The following is a 20,087-nucleotide window of genomic DNA, read 5'->3' as shown; positions in this document are numbered from 1 at the left end:
TTGGCTATTGAGTAAGCGGCAACTTTTGCTTTCTGCAGTATGGTGTTCCTTTCTGGTGTGATTCTCATGTACAGCCTCTGGAGGGCATAGTGGGCCCTGAGTGAGATGGTGATCTTGATGTACACCATGCACTCTCTTCATGTTTGCACATTCCTCCAAAACTCTTGAAAATTTAGTAGTAGTGGAGAGAACTCACACCTTAATCTCAGTCCTGAATAGATATACATGTATGGTCTTTTAACACGTCATCACATTTCTTTGTCTGAGTCAATATGCTGACATTGTAACAGTTAGCTTTGTGGTAATCTTTTTTCAATGCACTTTGTTGCAGTAAGTCATTTGGAATTCCAAGCATTTCTATTTAATTGTGTAGGTCATTCTGATGTCTCTTTCATAACAAATGTTAACCTATAACAGCATCACGATATAGCATTAAATAATGCAATATCTCCTCACTTCAATCTGTGCATAAGCCATCCCAAACCTCTCCTCTCTTTTCCTATCTCTTTCTCATTCTTTCTCTTCTCTGACGTCCAGGGTCCCCACACTAACGTCAATGGCCCTTGCAATTACCCACAGTTCCCCTGTGCTGTCTGGGAGGAATGAGAAAGATTGACGTCTTTCTGACCATCTGCCGCCCTCTTGCCCACCCTGCATCTCACCCTGTCCTTTCACCTCCCTCCCTCTCTCCGTTCTCTGAGAGGATTAAGGGGTTTGATGTCTCTGCTTGTCTTTGTCTCTTAGTGATCAGTGGTGTAATATTGGGCACTGCCTTGTGTGATGTGTGTGTGTATGCACGTTAGGGATGTAATGCTATGAAAATTTAACCTCACAGTTATAGTGACCAAAATGATCACGGTTTTCGGTATTATTGCAGTATTTTGAAAAGTGTGTTCAGTATGTTCAGAAAGCACTGATACCAGACTGTTACGCTAGATTTTTTTTTTTACAAGACAAAATGTCCAAAGAAGGTTACTTTCATTGTACGAAAGCACACATTGGCTTTCGCCGCTAGCCACTCCCCCTCCCACACAGCACTGTACTGTAAGCTACCAGTGAGGATAGAAGCAAGGATTTGGCATAACTGGATCAGTGTAGGTTAAAAAGTTAAGCGAGTGCAACATGTCTTAACATGTCTGACCTCAACAATAAAGACGGTTTGTTTTCTCCATCAAGTTATTCAATAGGCTAAGCATATAGCCTTGACTCAAAACAGCTGTTAGGATTATGTCATTTTGATTTGTAAAAAATGTCACATGCAGCCATGCTTAAATTCTGACTTCACATTTATTATATTATTATATTATCTGTAGTCATCATTGAATGCTTACCTGGAATTATGTTTTCCCCTATCATCCTATTTTTAAAGCAGGCCTACCTGCAGGCATGTAATTGGGCTACAGGAATAGCATGTTTGAACGGGCACTGCACTAGTATTAAAAAAATCCAAACATTAATATCCATAAGTACTGTAGAGTTATGAGTAAAAAAGTGGAATGGCACAGAAAAAAAGTATTGAACACGCTAGGAAAAAGCAGTACACAAAGGCAAGGAATGGCAAGGAACAAACTGAAATCTAAAAGTTGTTAGAGTAATCCCATCTGTGCAAATATACTGTAAACTGGGTTAGTACATACTGATGGGCTATAAAAAGGTTTTTCGTTACCAAGGTGTCACACAAGAAACATTTCATGATGGGTTAAAGCAAAGAGCTCTCCCAAGACCTTTGCAACCTTATTGTTGCAAAACACATCAATGGAACTGCTACAGATGCATTTCAATACTTCAGAATCATCCAATAAGCAGTAGTGGAGCTATTATCTGCAAGTGGCCTTGCCTTGCAAGATTTCTAACCAGGAAGTCAGAAGAATAGTCAGAAGTCAGAAGGATAGTCAGGGCCGGTTCTCCCTATACGCACACTACGCAAGTTGCGTAGGGCCCCGCAAGTTAATGAAGGCCCCCTTCCCCGTCTCTCCTGGAGTCAAGCTATAGTGACAGACAAGTATACAGTTATAGCGACAGTGCCTCATACATTAAGAAGATGAACATGAAACCGAATTACCATTCAGGGCATGAAAAACGGAAGAAACGTCACGAGAATGGCGAACAGCGGGAACAGCAGTCGGGTAAACTTGCGTTCGTTCCATGGTTTGATGTCAACATGCATCTCTCCAACATGCATCTCTGTTGCTGGCCTAGCCTAGGCCTACCTAACAGGGAAGTGAATCCCCTGATCTGTGTGTGGCTTGCTTGCCAGCCTTTCCCAGTCACAGTACTTCTTAAAGTTGTGAAATATAATCGCATATGCAGTTTTTTGTAATGCGGACGACTCGCATTAAAAAAAAAAAAAAAAAACGCATCTTTAAAATGCGTTCATAATAACGTGCAGCTCGGTTAGCAGTTTTTCAGCAGAAACATGCGAGGACCCATCTAAACTAATAGGTGATTTCACTCTTCCCATACATTTTAAAAGAACTGAATTGTTTTACAATATTTCAGTCAACTTAGTTATAGATAGCCTACAACTGAACGTATGCAAATTGGAAAGTAGCCTGTATTAACTTTGATTCGCAGTGCTGCATGGACAATAGATGCACATCGTAAATTAGGCCTATATGAAGTATTAAAATGATTGTTTAAAATAGTCTACGTTTGAGTTCATAACTTTGGCAAGTAGCCTACAGACACACAGGTGAAGAGTCAGTCAGTAAGCTACTAGCACAACCAGACCCTTACAAAAAAAATAAATAAAAAAAATGCATTACTTCAAGTGTCAAACTGCAGATTTCTGAGTATGAAAACCGCAGTTTTTGAGAAAATATTTGCAGCTCTTATGCAGGGAATGCATTATTTTAGAGGCAAAAAACTGCAGGTATTTTTTGCAAGGGGATATGTACAGCAAGCCTCAAAAGCAAACAGCCCAGACTATACAGTATAAACAAACAGCCCAGACTATATAAACACTATATTTGGTAACTTCCATAGACATCCAAAATGGGGTGGGATGATTGTATTGGGAGCACTGAGGTGTCAGATGATACTATAAAAAAATGGTTACATTTTGGCGCTCAGAGTTCAGGTAGGAGGGCCCCTTAGCAGGATTTTGCTTAGGGCCCCATGGAGGTCTGAACCGGCACTGAGGATAGTCAGTAGGTAATGCACTCCAGCGCCATAGCCACTATGCACGCTCACCCCGCATGACTCTATTACTGAAGAAAAACATGTCAAAGCTCGTTGAAAGTTTGCTACACAACATTTGGACATTTGGATTGAAATACTGAGAGAATGTATTCTGGTCAGGCGAGAGAAAAATTGAACTTTTTGGATGTCATACTACACCCCATATTTGGAGGAGAAATGGCACTGTGCATCACCCTAAAAATACCATACCAACAGTGAGGTTTGGAGGTGGTGGCATCATGGTGTGGGGCTGTTTTTATCTCATGGTACTGGCAGACTTCTTACAGTTGAAGGAATGATGAATGGAGTCATTTTGTTCCAGGAGAATCTTGCCATTCACCAGGATGATGAGGATGAGACATGGCTAGACCTTCCAGCAAGACAATGATCCAAAGCATTCAGCAAAGGAAACTCTCAATTGGTTTCAGAGAAAGGAAATCAAGGCCCTGACTTCAATCCAAGTTAACTTTGGAAGTTAACTAAAGATCAGGATTCACAAGAGGGACCCCTGGAATCTTCAATATTAAAAAAAAAAAAAAAAAATGGGCCAAAATCACACCTGAATACTGCGACTAGTTTCGTCATACAGGAAATGCCTTGAAGCTGTCATTACGAATAAAGACAAAAAGAAAGATAAAGAATTAAGAAATTTCAGCAGGTGTGTGCAATACTTTTTTCCTGTGTCATTCCACTTTATTACACATAACTCTACTTATGGACTTTAATGTTTGGATTTTTTATATGGGTGGATTATCTAAGTTAATACTAATGTCTGTTGAAAATTTCATGCATAATTGCAACTCTCCATTCATGCATAATTCATTTCATGTGTACTTACTGAAAAAATGTTTCACGTGTTCAATACTTATTTTCCCCGCTGTATATTTTCAGGAGGGCCCAGAATTATTGTCTGGCATAGGGCCCAATTTTTTTAGCAGTGCCCTTGACTGCGCGATCACCCTTTACTCTCTCACTCAAAGCAGCTCCTCCCCACAGACCTATGCAACAGACGAAGCAACAGCTGTGATGAACTGTCATGCAGATTCACCTAAGAGTGAACCTTACTGACAGTTTTAGGGTGGCCTTAGTTGCCCTGGATTTCCCTGTTGCAAAGAATTTCACTTCACATTTTTTTCATATTCTTGTGCAACACATCAGGGTAAAATTACAAAAAGATGATTTGAAGTGCTTCACCTGTGCACCCTCAAAAACAGAAATGAGACAAGGGAGTCAGAATGAGGCATAACACAGTAAAAATGTTTACCCACAATAAAAAGCAGATCCATCTAAGTTATAAACTCAAATAAATCTCTAAGATTTTATTGCATTCAGTTTACACACAAACTGGAGCTGTAGATTTGAATTTTAACAGGGATTTGGGGGACGGCTGTCTATAACTTTCCACTTGAAGTGGAAGGCATTTTGGAGTGACAGACAGAAGACAAGTGCATATTTATACAGTTATAAATAAAACAAATAATAAGTAAATACATACAAGTAAAACAAGAGTAATGAAACAACAAAATAGATGAGTACATCAGTCAGAAACCAAGAGCTGACCACTGTGCATATGAGAGAGAAATAAAACAACTATAAGTTACACCACTCATACCAGACACCAGACAACAAATAAATTAAAATTTCTCATTTTAAATACATAAATAATAACAATATCAACAATAACCTTTAGAGACTGAGATTCAGTGTTACTGAATGAAATCCAAACAGTACATCATGGGCGTAGCCCAAGGAGAACAAGCCATTAAGTCTTTCCTCAGTATTAAAGTAATGTTCCGGACCAAAAACAACCTAGGGACTATTTTTTGAAGCTAACAAGTTCAAAATGTAGTTTGATAGCATAATTTATTAATTGGTGGAGTTTTGAGTAAGTATTGTAAACGTTGTAAGTGTTTCGCAACGTTTACAATACTTACTCAAAACTCCACCAATTAATATAATAACAATACTTTGATTTGTCTGTAGACAACCTCACCACACTACCACCGAAGTGTCATTCTATTTTGAACATTGTCAGCTGTCTATAAGTTTGTTTTTGACGTGAGTGTATGCCTGGTTCGTTTTCACTGTAAGCCAATTTGTAGGGGTGTGACGAGATCTCGCGATACAACAATGTCACAATATTTCTCGCCAAGGTAAAAATCTGTGTCGTGGAGTATTATTCAGCTGTCGCCAGCATGACTGACGAGTCTGACAAAGTTGACCTAAAGATGCCCAAGCCACTTTTACATTTTTTGTGTAGCAGCATGTTGGGTATCTGCTGGAAACAGTAATATCACTAATAATACGGTCTCCTCTTAAACACTGTAGCATACCCGCTACTTCATACAATCATGAGATCAACATGGGAACACAATTTACACAATTTGCACAATTTAGCTTTAGCTCTGTGCCACTCACCATGGTCAGGCCTCTCACTAGGTAGGTTATGAGATTTTTTATTTTCCCTCCTTAATTAATTAAAATGTAATGGCTAACGGGGCAACTTTTTGCCAATGTTGCTGGCAACGGGCAACCAGGAGAGACACGGGGCAACTAATGAGGGAAACACACAACTTGAAAATCGCTTGCGATAACTTTGATAGCAAAACGCTAAATCCCATTCAATCTTAGTGGAGCAATGGTACCTAACAATTTACTGAAGAAAAAAAGCAAACGTTGTCTTAACAACCTCAGCACATAAAAATAGATGTTAGTTGTTTTATTAAGCAATTGATGAGGTAAAATGCCCAGTTTGGGTTTCAACATAACACTTAGTGGAGTAAAAAGATATAAGAAGCCTCTCTTTTTCAAGAGCCAACTTTGTTGAAATTTTCATAAGCTCACAGATGGTCATTTGATTCATTGGGACTACTCGTACTTGGTTTGAAATGAATATCACTAGTTAAAACATTTCATAATATAGTACGCCTGGATTGTTTTGCATTCTGTGACTTTCAGTCTATAAAAGGCTATTTTTACAGTAATATATTTCATCATTGAAGATTTCTTTAAAATAGTGTTAAAATCTCGTCTTGTGAACCCAATATTGTGTATCGTCTCATGGACTGAGTGTATCATCACACCCCCTACTAATTTGGTGTTAATGCAAACGACAAACGATGCTCAAAACTCCACCAATTAATGTTATTATGCTCTCAAACAACATTTTGAACCTGTTAGCCTCTGAATAGACCCTAGGTTGTTTTTGCTCTGGAACATTCCTTTAAAGGGTGGATAAGGAACTGATAAGGAGACTGAAAAGAATATCAAATGGATGACAGTTGCTTGACAGTTGCACATGCTTATAATAGGTCAGTAACCTGAACTGAACTCTCCTCTATACTCATGCCAATCACACTTTATATCAGATACATAATTACAAACCATGTGCATACTGGCATACGAAAAACAGATTATTATGTGCCATGGCATGCTCTCAACATTGTGCGTTGAAGTGAATGGAATGTCTAACCTGATTTAGGCACCTGGCCTCTGGGTGTTGTTGTTTTGGGGTTCAGGGAGTTTTCCCAATCAGTTGTCATTATGATTAGATAAGACTTCAGGGAAGACTGCAACTAGGGGGCATTTTATTAAAACAATAACAGGGGTGATTGAGGAAACAAAATGGTTTGATACAGCAGAATCCAGTAAAATGAAAATAGCAGTGACTGCATGGGACACAGAGTCACGGCAATGGTCACTATGCTACATTTGTAATTTGTCAAAAATTTGTTTTTACACTTGTAAAGCACTAATAAAACACACGTCCCATGAAACTGAAACAGTTTCTGCCCAGTCCAATTATCTACCTGAAAAGACCACCACTTGGGAATGGTGAAGGAGTGCAGTAAAGTGTGGGGAAATGCTGTAAAAATGTTGTGACGCTGCCATCGGCGATGGTCCAGGGGTTGGTGGACTCATGGTAGGTCACATGGAGGGATGGTGTGTCTCCGGTCATAAGCAGTGTCGTCACTCTCCTCCCCGTCACTGCATTCGTCAAGTCCCCTCTCTCTCTCCTCGTCCTCCTCGGTCTCACTTTCTCGCTCTCTCTCTCTTCCTCGCAGTCGGTCCCTCTCTCGGTCTCGCTCCCTCTCTCTATAGGCACGTGGGAGGTTAGGAATCTGAGAAATCCAAAGTGATGAGAAGGCTTAGATGGGATGCACTTCAGTTACAAACAGTTAGACTACAAGGCTAAAAGCCATATTAAATAAATGGTAAGAAGATCACAAAGAATACATAATAAAATTAGCAAACTAACCAAATACTTTTAAGGCAGCAAAGAAAACAATGTAGCCCCCAAAATACCCCACATACCTACTTAGAAATTGAGGCATAACTTCAAAAAACTCCAAAGAGGCTTAAAAAAACAGCAACCTGAGTAACCTGACACAACTCAGAATCATTAGAGGAAAGAATAACTTGAGGCCCAAATGTCAACAAATGTTCCTATTCCCAAAATATTTGATTCACAGATGTTTGAAATCTTAGAGACTCTTTCCACTCCCACTCCTGTTTAGTTTGGTTGGAAAATGCCTTTGCCCCCAATTGCTTTTTTTTTATGAATGAGAAGCACAAAAATGAACAGGAAAAAATAGATGTATGTGAAAGATAACCCTAAGTCTCTAGGTAAGAGATTTATTTTGTGCCTCAATAAAGAAAATGTCCCCTGTTACATGTTAACTACTTTAACCCCGATTCCGATTATCAAGAGTGCACAAGCTGTTTTCTCAGTCACCCTTTCCCCAACATGGTGCAACCATCTCAAGTTAATTAATTGTCAGTAAGGACAGATAGTGGTAGCCATTCAGATGAAAACAAAGACGGACAAAAACAACCTACCCTACTCATACCCTGAAGAAAACATAATGTCACTTCATAGCCTTACCTGGTTTTCATGAGTAGGTAGGGCGGTGTACCCAGGCTCAGTGCGTCGCAGCAGACGTGGAGAGTGGGTGCGGAAAGGCCTGGGTGAGTGAGACTGGACCGAGCGTGGCGATGATGAGCGGACGGGCCGCGGCGATGGCGAGCGCACAGAGCGCGGGGAGGGCGAGCGCACCGACAGAGGCGAGTGCGTCACAGAATGGGACTGGGCCAGCGAGTGCGGGGTTGTGTGGTTCAGTTTGGGTGGACGGGGCGAGCGTGGTGGCAGTTCGGGAGGCTTCAGTGGTTCCATCAGGTCTATCTCGGTCAGGAGGGGCGGAGGCGGAATGAACTCCTCTTCCTCTTCCCCCTCAAGAGCAGCAAGGGCCTCTGCGTCATATTCCGCCAGCTCTGCGTGAGAGAGGAAGTCCACAATGCCTGCTCCAAAGGAGTCACCTACCACATTGATGGAAGTGCGCATGCGGTCCCTGAGCCAAATGAAATAGACATCATTTTACTCAATTGGCAAGCAGTTTTCAGGAAGAATGGGGGGTGTAACAGAAAAATCAATGTATGTCTGATAGTGCATAAACATAATGCAGATATCAAATCTGTGTAAACCAGTTGCTGTAATAATGTATATTACAGAGAAACAATTCTGTAACAATCATTTACAGAGGAGGTGTGCATATACAGCATGTGTGGTATTGTGCTTGATGCACTTACAGTAGCCAGTCCACAGCAATGAGAAGGCTGATGTCTTGGGTGGGGAGGCCAACAGCGGTCAAGATCAGCAGCATGGTCACAAGGCCAGCACTGGGTATGCTAGCTGCTCCAACACTGGCCAATGTTGCTGTCATACTGGGATGCAAAGAAAGAAAAAGGAAAGGAGAGGTTTTCAAATTTGGGGAAAGAGGATGGAGTCATGATGAAGTAAGAGGAAAAGAGCATAGAATGGTGAGAAAAGGAGGAAGGAGTGGAGATAAAACAGACAGGCAAATAGTAAATGATTTTGTTGCAGTCCACTGATTTAGTCACTGCTGACTTACTATTGGCTGTGAATTTGAGTCTGGTACTGCGGTGATAATGGGACGTGTTTCAACCAATACAGGGGGAAAATGCCTAGTCTGCACACATAGACCTATAGATAGACCTAACCCATCAAAGCAATGAAATATGTGAATCCTGTAGGAAGAACAGCCATATGTGATAGCGAAATCTAAACATCTAGCTTCTCTAGCGTCAGCCTTTTTGTTGTAAACAAAATCAACCTAAGTGCGCTCAGGTGATGTGAATAACTAGGCACTGTTGCTAATCTGTCCATCATTGTATAAAGCCCATCCAAATGATTTGATTGGTGGGCACAGCTCTCATACAGGCATAGAGGTCTAGTCTATACGGAATTTCCCAACCTCAAATGTGGGCAGGGTTAAATTCAGGCTGGCTTCCAGGCTAGGTTTGATGTGCATATTTCTGGCATAGTCCATATTTCTTCCCTGAAGTCGTATTTAATCACACATTTTGTTTGTAGACTGGAAGAGAGAGAATGAAATATAACTCAAGCCCCAGTCGGTGTAAGTTAAGAGAGTAAAACTATGTCCACCTAAACTGTGAAAAAGAAGTGTCATACATACATCTACCCTCAGAAACAGCAAGACTTACAACACACTAAAATAACAGAGAGGCAGTTACCAAGCTAAAGTATCTTCTGAAAATAGGAGTCCTCTAGTACAAAACCCATGAGTAAAGTTGACAAACCAAAGATACACTTCCCAAGTGAACATTTCAACCTTAAAAGAGGGTTGAAGAAATAAGCATGCTATGACTCAGAGATCTGTTTATCATTTGAAGTAAATAGAAGTCTTGCAACTTTTATGACTTAATCTGTGATAGATTGTGTGTGTGTGTGTGTGTGAGAGAGAGAGAGAGAGAGAGTGTGTGTTTGTATGTATTTACTGTAGAGTTGGAAGTGGTGGTGTTTAGTGAAATTGTTTAAATTTGACAGTTGATGCAAAAAAAATGTTCTAATACAAAGTCAATCTGCCACTGCCATCTATATACACTGCCCAAAGAAATGTAAGGATCACTTTGAAAACACATCATATCTCAATGGGAAAAAAACATCATGCTGGATATCTATACTGATATGGACTGGGTAAGTGTTAGGATGTGTTAGGAACGAAAGGATGCTACATCGTTTTTTGGAAATTAAAATGATCAACCTACAGAGGGCTGAATTCACCCCCAAAAAATCAAAGTGAAAAAATGATGGGGTAGGCTAGTCAATTTGGCCTAAATATTCATAGCTCATATGGCCCCCACATGCTTGATGACGGAGCATGCTCTTAATGAGACGGCTGATGGTGTTATGGTGGATCTGCTCCCAGATGTGGACATGGCCATCAGTGAGCTCCTGGACAATCTGTGGTGCAACCTGGTGGTGTTGGATGGACCAAAACATAATGTCCCAGAGGTATTCTATTGGAAGTCAGGGGAGTGTGGGGGACAGTCAATGGTATCAATTCCTTCATCCTCCAGGAACTGCCTTGCCACATGTGGCCGGCCATTGTTGTGCACCAGGAGAAACCCAGGGCCTACTGCACCAGTACGAAGTCAAACATGGGGCCTAAAAATTTAATCCCGATGCCTACTGTAAAAACAGTGAGGGTGCGGTTGTCCTGCCCATAGAGTTCTGTGCGTCCCTCCAAGGATATGCCTCCCCAGAACATCACTGACCCACCACCAAACCCGTCATGCTGAAAGACGTAGCAGGAAGCATAATGTTCTCCAAGACATCTCCAGACCCTTTCATGTTTGGCACATGAACTCAGGGTGACCCTGCTCTCATCTGTGAAAAGCATAGGGCGCCAGTGGCGGACCTGCCCATTTTGATCTCTATGGCAAATGCCAATTGAGCTCTGCGGTGCTGGGCAGTGAGCACAGGTCCCTTTAGAGGATCGTGCCCACGGGCCACCCTCATGAAGCCTGTTTCTGACAGTGTGGTAGAGTTCTGTTCGTCCTTGCACAAAGGAGCAGATATTGGTCCTTCTGCTGTGTTAATGACCTTCTGCCACCCTGCCCATCTCTCAGAGCAACTGCCTGTCTCCTGGAATCTCCTCTATGCTCTTGAGACTGCGCTGGGAGACACAGCAATCCTTCTGGCAATGGAACGTATGGGTGTGCCATTCTGGAGAAGTTGGACTACCTGTGAAACCTCTGTAGGCGCCAGGTACTGGCTTATGCTACCAGTAGTGACACTCAACATAGCCAAATGCAAAACTAGTGAAAAATCAGCCATGAAGGATAAAGATGGAAAATCGATAAGTTGCCACCACCTGTAAAACCATTACTGTTTTGCTGTTAATTTCGCTGACACCAAAGCAGGTGAAACTGATTAACCACCTTTGTTACATAACTGGACAGTTCAATATCCCACAAGTTTGATTGACTTGATGCTATACTTCTATGAAACAGTGTTCCCTTAATTTTTTGAGCAGTGTTGTATAGTGGGGAAGGGATTGGGGGTGTACAAATACATATCAAACACAGAGACAAACAGAGGAAGTTTCTAGATTAAAAGTTTTACCTATTTTAACAACAACAACAAAAACCCAATAGGAGGGCCTTCTCCATTCTCTCTCTATGAATTTACAAAACTGCCAGAAAATTAATTCCATGAAAGGCTTTGACGTGCAGGGCCTTACCTCACTGTTACAATCTGCCCTGCGTCTAGATCGATGTCATTCATCTGGGCAATGAAGATGGCTGCCACAGCCTCATAGAGAGCAGTGCCATCCATGTTTATGGTGGCACCGATGGGTAGCACAAAGCGGGTCACGCGCTTGTCAATTTTCAGGTTCTCTTCCAGGCATCGGAATGTGACTGGCAGTGTCCCAGCGCTGAATGAGTGAGGCAGCAAGAGAGAAAGAGAGAGAAAGACCGAGTGAGAGAGAAAGAGAGAGGGACACATAAACAGAGAGAGTAATATACAATGGATAAGAGAGGTATAAAAGGAAAAATGACAGTAAGCTTAAGTAGATTATGACAACTTGGTTCATAAATACCACAGAAAATTAGCCTGGCTAACGTCAGACCACATCTCATTGAGATGGGGTCTGGGAACTAGACATTCATTTTCTCGTATTTGAAACGTGGTTTACGAATGCCCAGAGCCGTTTATTGGGTGCTACGAATGTCTATCAAATGCGTCTGTACGTAGCTCATAGCGGCTTCGGTGTGTCTTCATCGTCTTGCTGCCCTCCCTCTGTTCTGTGATTGGTCCCCTAACTGAGGCAAAAATTTGCTCCATGGAATCCAGGCTGCCTAGCAGCGTGAATAAAATCTTGCGCGCGTAAGGCAGCATGGGAAAACCCAGGGTAACAGAAAATGTAAAAAGAAAAAAAAACTCAATGAGGGACCCAGTATGTATGAGATTGGATCAGGTCCAAGGTAAGATCAGGTCATAATGCAATTATAGAAAAAACCCCAGATAGGATTATATTTATTCTGTAAATCCACAGCAACGTGCCAACATGACAGTTGGTTTAAAAATCTGGTGGACTAGTAGCCTGTGTGCCTCATTGCTGGGTACTTCAGTGTGACTGCTAATAATAGGGGATGGGCAGAAAGAAGGGAACGTCTGTCGAAGTTGATGTGGGGTACAGAAGAGGAAGGGCGATGGAGAAAGTGGACACCAAAACACATAGAGAACTACTATGTCCACAGCATAGACTGTAAAGAATAGAGTTCAATACCTGCTGGCAGTTCCTAAGGCTGTTATCCACGCCTGGAAGATTCCTGAGTAGAAGTGGAAAGGGTTCTTCCTGGTTACCCCAAAGAAGATGAAGGGCAAAATTATACCACCATGGATGGTAAGGCCAACCATGACTGTTACCATGTACATGCCCAACTGCCTAGCAACCACCTCCAAGTCTCCAATAGCTGCAATCTTCCCACAGATGAGGGAGGCAATACCCACAGGGGAGTACCTGAGAAGAGAAGAAAAGCAACAATAGACCTTTGGCCCTTGCCTTAAAGGACCAGTATGTACTGTAGGAACTAATGGAAAATAAATTGTAGCCATTCCAAAATATATCACCATATGTCGTCAGAGAGTAAGGAAACACGATGAATTGAAGTAGTGGCTCATTTGACAACATTACTATAACCCGTAAAACCCGTAAAAAAATTAGTTGCGGGGCGGAATCTCTTGGGATTTTCGTTTATGTTTTGAACGATTTAATTCTAGAATAGCATATTAATAATGGGCTGGTGCGTTCTCCTATTTGGGTTGCCAGATTAGCAAAGGCCAACTGTCAACAGCTGTCAGTTGTAGTCATGGACGAGTGGCCTATGAGGCAGGCAAATTTCCAAAATTAAAACAAGAAACCAATTAAGTCAAACAAAGAATATCAAGTCTGACGCAGAGCTGGCCATATTTCTCCACAACAGGTAGGCTAGGCTAAACTTCATCTGCATCGGCAACTTCAGCTAAATGTTACGTTGGTTAGAGTATTTTTGTTTCCGTAATGTGTAGCTGGGTCATGGTTGGAGAAGTGTTAAAGCAGCTGCAGGTCAACTAACGTTAGCTAAGTCTTCATTACATCTGGCAACCCAGAAGAGGTGTACCGCGTCTAGGTAGTCTTGAGAATGTTCACCAGTGTTTTGATTTTGGCTTACAGAACATTCGGTAACAATCCTACAAACAGCTCCTTTACGGAGAATTCCAGCAATTTTTACAAGGGTCTCTGTTTTTCGAGGTCACCAAGTACTGTCGGTACGTTAAAAAAGAAAACAGTCGGTTCTATCTAGCTTGAGTTGCTTAACCTGGCCCTAGCCAGATGAATGTCGTTCCGCTTAGCTCCGCCTAGCTTCACTCACATCCATCTGGAACCTCTTCCATTGAGAGTGATTTCCAATTCCAAGTGGAGCCAATCAGGACGCAGGGCGGGAGTTTTAATAGATGTGACATAGCGTAGAAGCGACTGTGAGACTGTTATCAGCGTCACGGGTTGGCTTCGATGTGAGTGGTTGAAGTAGCACGTCAATAGATGACGGACAAGTGGCTTATTCAATCATATGCAAGCATTTTTTGATTAGGTCCAGCCTTCTGAAGCAACACTTCAATGGATCGGTTCCAGATGGATGAGTGGAGCTAGGCGGAGCGAAATTCATCTGGCTAGGGCCAGGTTATGAGTTGCTGCAGCCAACAGCTAGAACTGTAGGCAGCTACATTGCTACATTCTGGGGGCTTGAACATGGGCAGTCATGAACACGGGGACTTATGAACGGGAGTTATGAACACAGGGACTCATGAACACAGGGACTTATAAACGGGAGTTATGAACACGGGGATTCATGAACACGGGGACTTATGAACGGGAGTCATAAACACGGGGAGTCATGAACATTGGGACTCATGAACACGGGGACTTATGAACGGGAGTCATGAACACGGGGAGTCATGAACACGGGGACTTATGAACGGGAGTCATGAACACGGGGAGTCATGAACATGCCCTCAGAGTGTAGCATAGCTGCATGGCAACTCTAGCTTTTGGCTGCAGCGACAGTACTCGGTGACCTCGAGAAACAGAGATCGATGTGCATGTTATCTTGTCCTCTTTGTTCTCTGTCCTCAGACTTTGCAACTACACAAAAGAATGAATATTTTTAAACGTTTGCCGGAAATACATAATTTGCACATTATTTCACAATCGAAGAGGATGTGTGCCCTTTTAGGGAATATTCACGCTGTCTAGGTTGCAGAAATGGATGCATTTGGTGTGCTGGAATGTGAGCTCTATGGTACCAGTGTGATGATTAACTGTCGGAGACAAGTACAGAGTTCATGGGAATTGCGCTGACTGGACAGTCAGTGTGACAGTTAGGCTTTCTCTCAGGAGTGGGGGTTGCGAGCAACAGCAGGGAAATAAAACAGGCGCACGCTGTGGAAAATATTTCTATAGAAGTAAGTGTGCCATTCCATAGTGCGAAGGTCCATTCCACCTTCTCCCCCACCCCCTCTAACCCATCACATTTTACACCCATCTGCATCACTTGTACCGGTACTTCTTCATTTCATAGAATCACTTGCCCTTTCTTGACTCCTCTGCTCAACTTCTCCTTACGTCAGTTCCTCTGGCTCTCTGCCACTGTGACTTTGTATATTTTTCCCCAGAATGAATTACTCTATTCCCTTTGCTTGACTCACATATTTTCTCAAAGACCTCAGTCTTACATTTCATAAGGAGATTTATAGTTGGAGATATATGGAAACACCCACATGTGTGCAGGCACTTGCACACAAACACACTGTTTCACTGGTTGAATCTCAGTGTCCACCCTCACGGACTCACAGACTTTGATGCGCATTCCTGCTAACTTTGTGAAGGCTTAAAACTGTCCCATTAATACTGAAATGCATGAGGGTTCGCTTACACCCTTTCTCTGCCCTTTCCGTAAGTCGGCATCTATGCAGGAAATTACCAACAATTCATAGTGTTGTGATGTGAAACACAGGGTTACCCAAAGGGAGGTTGGTAAACATGAGTAAACAACTGCCATAAAATAGAAACAGAAACTTGTTTACAACACGTCCCATTCCTGTTATTAGCATTTTGAACCCTTACAGCCTCTTAAATCACTTATCAACCGATGTCGGTTAAGTCTTATAGGGAGGACATTGAGATTCAGCCACTGACTCTCTCACTCACAGATACTGACCACATGATCATGGAGACCATCTTCATGATGATCTCATTCAGGATGTTGAAGAATTCGGCCATGAGCTTCCCCCTGTCTCCCATTTTCCCCATGCATATTCCAAATGTTATGAAGAACCCAATCAAACCTAGGGTAGCACATACAAATAGTGAAATTAATGTTCCTTTTGGATTAAATGTATTTATATGTCTCCCACATATACCTCACTATACACTTAGGGGCATTGGCTGTACAGTAAAATGAGACTACCCCGATTTCCTTCAAGCCTACAGAAATGTGCACTGTTGTGTTATGTTGTGTGAGAGAAGGCTATGAACCAGCATGCATATTCCTGGCTTTCTTCATGCTGACTTATTTTATCTGCTGTGGGTGTACTTATTTCTGTTCTTGCGCTTTATAAACAAAGGCTCCGTCATTACACACACAGTCCACTACATTTTATTTATATAACACGTTCCAAGCAGTGAGTGTAAAGTGCTTTTCAGAGAGAATAATGAAATAAACAATAGATGTGAGTTGAAAAAAGGAACCCTACCCACTGAATTCCATTGAACCCTCACCTAGTACATTCATTCCCCATTTGAACTCTAGTTTCTTCTTGTTGACAAAGATAGGTTCTGTTTGATTCTGGACAGGAACAGCAACTCTCTTCAGCACGGTCTGGACCTGGAGAGGCAGACAAAATGGTGGAGAAATAGATAGATATACAGATGGATTAAAATGTGTGATACATAAAAAAAAGCGAGAATTCACGTAATTCACTGATATTTCTTGCATATCATCCTTGGGCAAATCTTTACAGAATAGCCCCAGTACAGACCTTCAAGACAGCTGCCACGCTAAACCAACACAGATATAAAGAGATTACTGCCAACAGAAGGTCTGACCCTCACTCAGTCTTATGTTCCCACACACGCATACCCTAACACGCACACGCTCACACAGCCACACACACACACACACACATTTAGAGACACAAGCCTGCATACTTACCCAGTTACAAAGCACGCAGACTATTACATGCAGATCTACATGTGTAGCTACTTATGTATTATTTCTGTATCATATGCAGAGACATGGGCTCGAGTGAGAAGGGTTTGGTTGCATCCAGGACAAGGCTGCATCCACGCTGTCTACTGATTGAGTGCTGGATTAGGCCATGCTTTATAAATGACCAGCTCACTGGGGTTTATCAGGAGATGCCCCACAAGACTGGCTATGCCTTCTGCCCAGGGCACAGAAGCCAGCAGTCACATGACCTCAACAAACACACACACACACACACACACACACACATACACACACACACACACACAAAGTCAAACAAACTCCCACTGAGTGTATCAAGTCATCACTTTACCTCCCACGGATCCATGGCTCTTTTTTGTCTGCCTAATGGTAATGCTTGAACTTGAGCTGTTGCTCACAATAAAGGCCTCAGCTGATTTGTAAGAGCCAAACAAACATTACGTAACGTGCCACATAGATGGGTTTATTGACCCCTTTGTCCTTATGCATTTCTTGAGAAATCCACTTTAATATTGAATCCCTTGTCCCTAATCCAAACACCACCACACCATAATACCAATACAATAAGTACCACAGTACAGTAACAATGACTAAAGGTTGAAGAATGCTATTAAAAACCGTCTCCTTAATTCCAAATGGAGACACCGAGTTGATCCAATGTAGTTAGAGCAGGTAAAACTTGAGGCTGGCTTGCGAAAGAATAGTGTCTTTATTCTGGATGTTACAGCAGAGTTATTGGCAGCTCTGCTCCATGCACAGCACAGCACAACGTTGCAAAGTGAAGCCAAGACAATGATCATAGGTCTAGAACACTTACGGTTAGATATAATGACCTATTTTATACAGTCTACGATAATGACAGAATATACATTTATGTCTGGGGTCAGATTGGGGGGGGGGGGGGGGGGGAGCAATTACTTAGGTTTGGCGTTCTGTCTGCTTACAATAAACATTCTGTCTCTCAAATATATACAAGGGTATATACAACTTGCTGACCTACCAAAAAGACCAGTAATAATATGTTTCAAGCAAGGTATCACCATTTCCAATACAATTAAAACTATTTAATACTATATATTAGCATGTCTCAACTGTCTCAACATTTTAAATACACCAAAATGCTAACCGATCAGCATTTATGGATATAACGCTATGCAGTGAAACTAACTGACAACTGCAAGTAGACTGAATTTCATTTTTAGCATATCGGAGAGTGTCAGTAACAATATTGGATATTGGAGTGAAATCATAGTGGCAGCAATCTAAACACATAATCAATGGATCACCTGCTGGAAGCAAGCCTGCACCAGGTTCTCAGGGAAGAGATTGCGGATGAGGTCCAGGAAGGCATCCAGACTGTTGACTTCCTGGTTCTTGGGAGCCGAAACGGTTGTGGGTTCATTCCGGAGCTTAGGGTTACCCGGGTGAATACCCAGGACTAAGATAACCCCCAGGATGGCAGCGATTACAGTAGTGGACATGTAGTAGACCATGGCCCTTGTTCCCATCCTGCCACTGGAACGGGCGTCTAAACCCGCCAAACCTGACAGATATAAAAAAGTACTTAACTTGTTGAGTGTTGCGCGGAATATGTTTTTAATTCTGTTTACATCAAGGTATAGAGGTTTTTCCAGTGTTGGTATTAACTTCAGGCAAATATATTTAATTTAGCAGAATCTATGGGCAGAATCTGTGGATTCATAGATGTTCGCACAACTTGCCAACTTGCTTCAAGTTCTACAGATGTAGCCAAATTATTGAGCATAGTGAGTGTTTTTTGTAAACACAGTGGGTGTGTTTGTTTACAAAGGCATCACTGGTGTTGTGTGTGCAGTGGACGTCTGACCTGTGATGAGACTGGATATGATGAGGGGGAGGATGAGCATCTTCAGCATCCTCATCAGGATGTCTCCGGGGAAGGACACCAGCATTAGCGTGTTGGGGTCCAAATCGGGCACATACCGGAGCATCATGCCACACAATGAGCCTGCTATTACACCTGCAGATCACAGACCGGGATGCCATTAACCCTCACGCTAGAAGATTGGGCAATTGCTGTGGCATAAGTTGCCCACTGTGAAAGATTAAATGTTTTACCTGAGGAAAAATGCCTATGAAACTGAGACTACTGACATTAATGAGTCAGGACAGAATACAGTAAATGTTGGGCTGGATAGTTACTGAAACCTGCCAATTACATTCAAACAGAGTTCAAACCGTTCACGGAACTGGTCAAAGGCTGGATTTCTGTCCCAAAATCCCTGACTTAAAAGGAAAGACCTATCACCAGGGGCGCAAGAAGGCACGGGGGACGTGGGGGATATGCCTTTTTGCATAGCCAAGTAGCCTAAATTGAGTTATTGTTTAATTATGCATGATTTAGTACTTTTTTTTAATAAAATTCGTAGGCTGGAATGCCTTGAGTCGCAACAATTGTGTTTAAATGTAGTAGGCTTCTCTGGCAATTAGCTCGAAAGGGGCAGCAAGAGAATGAGCTTGAGAACGTGTGTTGGAGACCCATGGTAGGAAAACGACTTTTCTTTGCCAACCGTAGGCTATTAATCCAACCAACATAATACAATACAATACAACATATAATAAAATATTAAGAAATATTAAGAAAATATTAAATCAAAACAATGTCTTCTAGTGGACTGATGGCAACTATGGTATGGCAAGTTAGGTATGGTAGGCAATTGTTACCCCGTCTTGTATATAGGAACCTGCCTTTATTTGTCCTGCTATAAATAGAATCAATCCCGGGCATAATTTGGAGATTTATGGTAGGCCTAGCCTAGTGCTCAACTCCTCCTGCTCAACATGACATTAGCTGTTATGTTTATTGATAACAAACTCAACTAGCCTACTATCAACTCATTTTCACTAGCCTAACTATAAAATACAAGTCTATCAACGTTTTTGTTCTAAGACATTTATTTAAAACATAATTTCAAGACACAAATTGGATACTTCAGTTACCTTGGTGCATAAATCCCAGAGAGTAGGCTACCACACCCCAGAATGATGGGCCTAGCGTCCTTATGCGTTCAGTGTGGGGTATAAACAAGCTGAGAATTTAGCGGTGTCACGCCTGCCTGTCACAGACGTGGGGAGCTCTTTGAAACTTGGGATAATGTGATACAGTTACTACAGTAACAATATTTTATTTTACTTCTTATGTAATTTTTTTTTTTTTTTCAATTTTATAAATGCTTTGTTTAAATGCTGTTGGAACAAATAGTTGATTATAAAGGCAACTTTCTGTTGCAATTTTCTGTGTGTTCTGGACTGGT

The 20,087-nt window shown here is 41.9% G+C and overlaps 1 protein-coding gene across 1 annotated transcript in view; it reads right to left on the bottom strand.

Moving 5' to 3' along the window:
- Positions 1–7,097: 7,097 nt before the first annotated feature.
- Positions 7,098–20,087, bottom strand: part of slc1a9 (solute carrier family 1 member 9) — a 28,438-nt gene continuing 15,448 nt past the window's right edge. Inside the window, exons 4-12 of the mRNA XM_076266682.1 lie at positions 18,641–18,793; positions 18,081–18,337; positions 16,326–16,431; positions 15,766–15,892; positions 12,795–13,028; positions 11,745–11,939; positions 8,767–8,901; positions 8,066–8,528; positions 7,098–7,301 (exon numbers count right to left, since the gene is read on the bottom strand). Coding sequence (XP_076122797.1) covers positions 7,098–7,301; positions 8,066–8,528; positions 8,767–8,901; positions 11,745–11,939; positions 12,795–13,028; positions 15,766–15,892; positions 16,326–16,431; positions 18,081–18,337; positions 18,641–18,793 — 1,874 coding nt within the window. The remainder of the gene's footprint in view (positions 7,302–8,065; positions 8,529–8,766; positions 8,902–11,744; positions 11,940–12,794; positions 13,029–15,765; positions 15,893–16,325; positions 16,432–18,080; positions 18,338–18,640; positions 18,794–20,087) is intronic.

The sequence above is a fragment of the Alosa pseudoharengus genome, unplaced genomic scaffold (genome assembly GCF_046254945.1).
Source record: "Alosa pseudoharengus isolate Yale_2024_CS ecotype anadromous, Long Island Sound unplaced genomic scaffold, YU_APseudo_1.1 YU_APseudo_1.1_scf_4, whole genome shotgun sequence".
NCBI classification, from domain to species: Eukaryota; Metazoa; Chordata; class Actinopteri; order Clupeiformes; family Clupeidae; genus Alosa; species Alosa pseudoharengus.
This window is presented reverse-complemented; position numbering and strand designations above follow the sequence as displayed.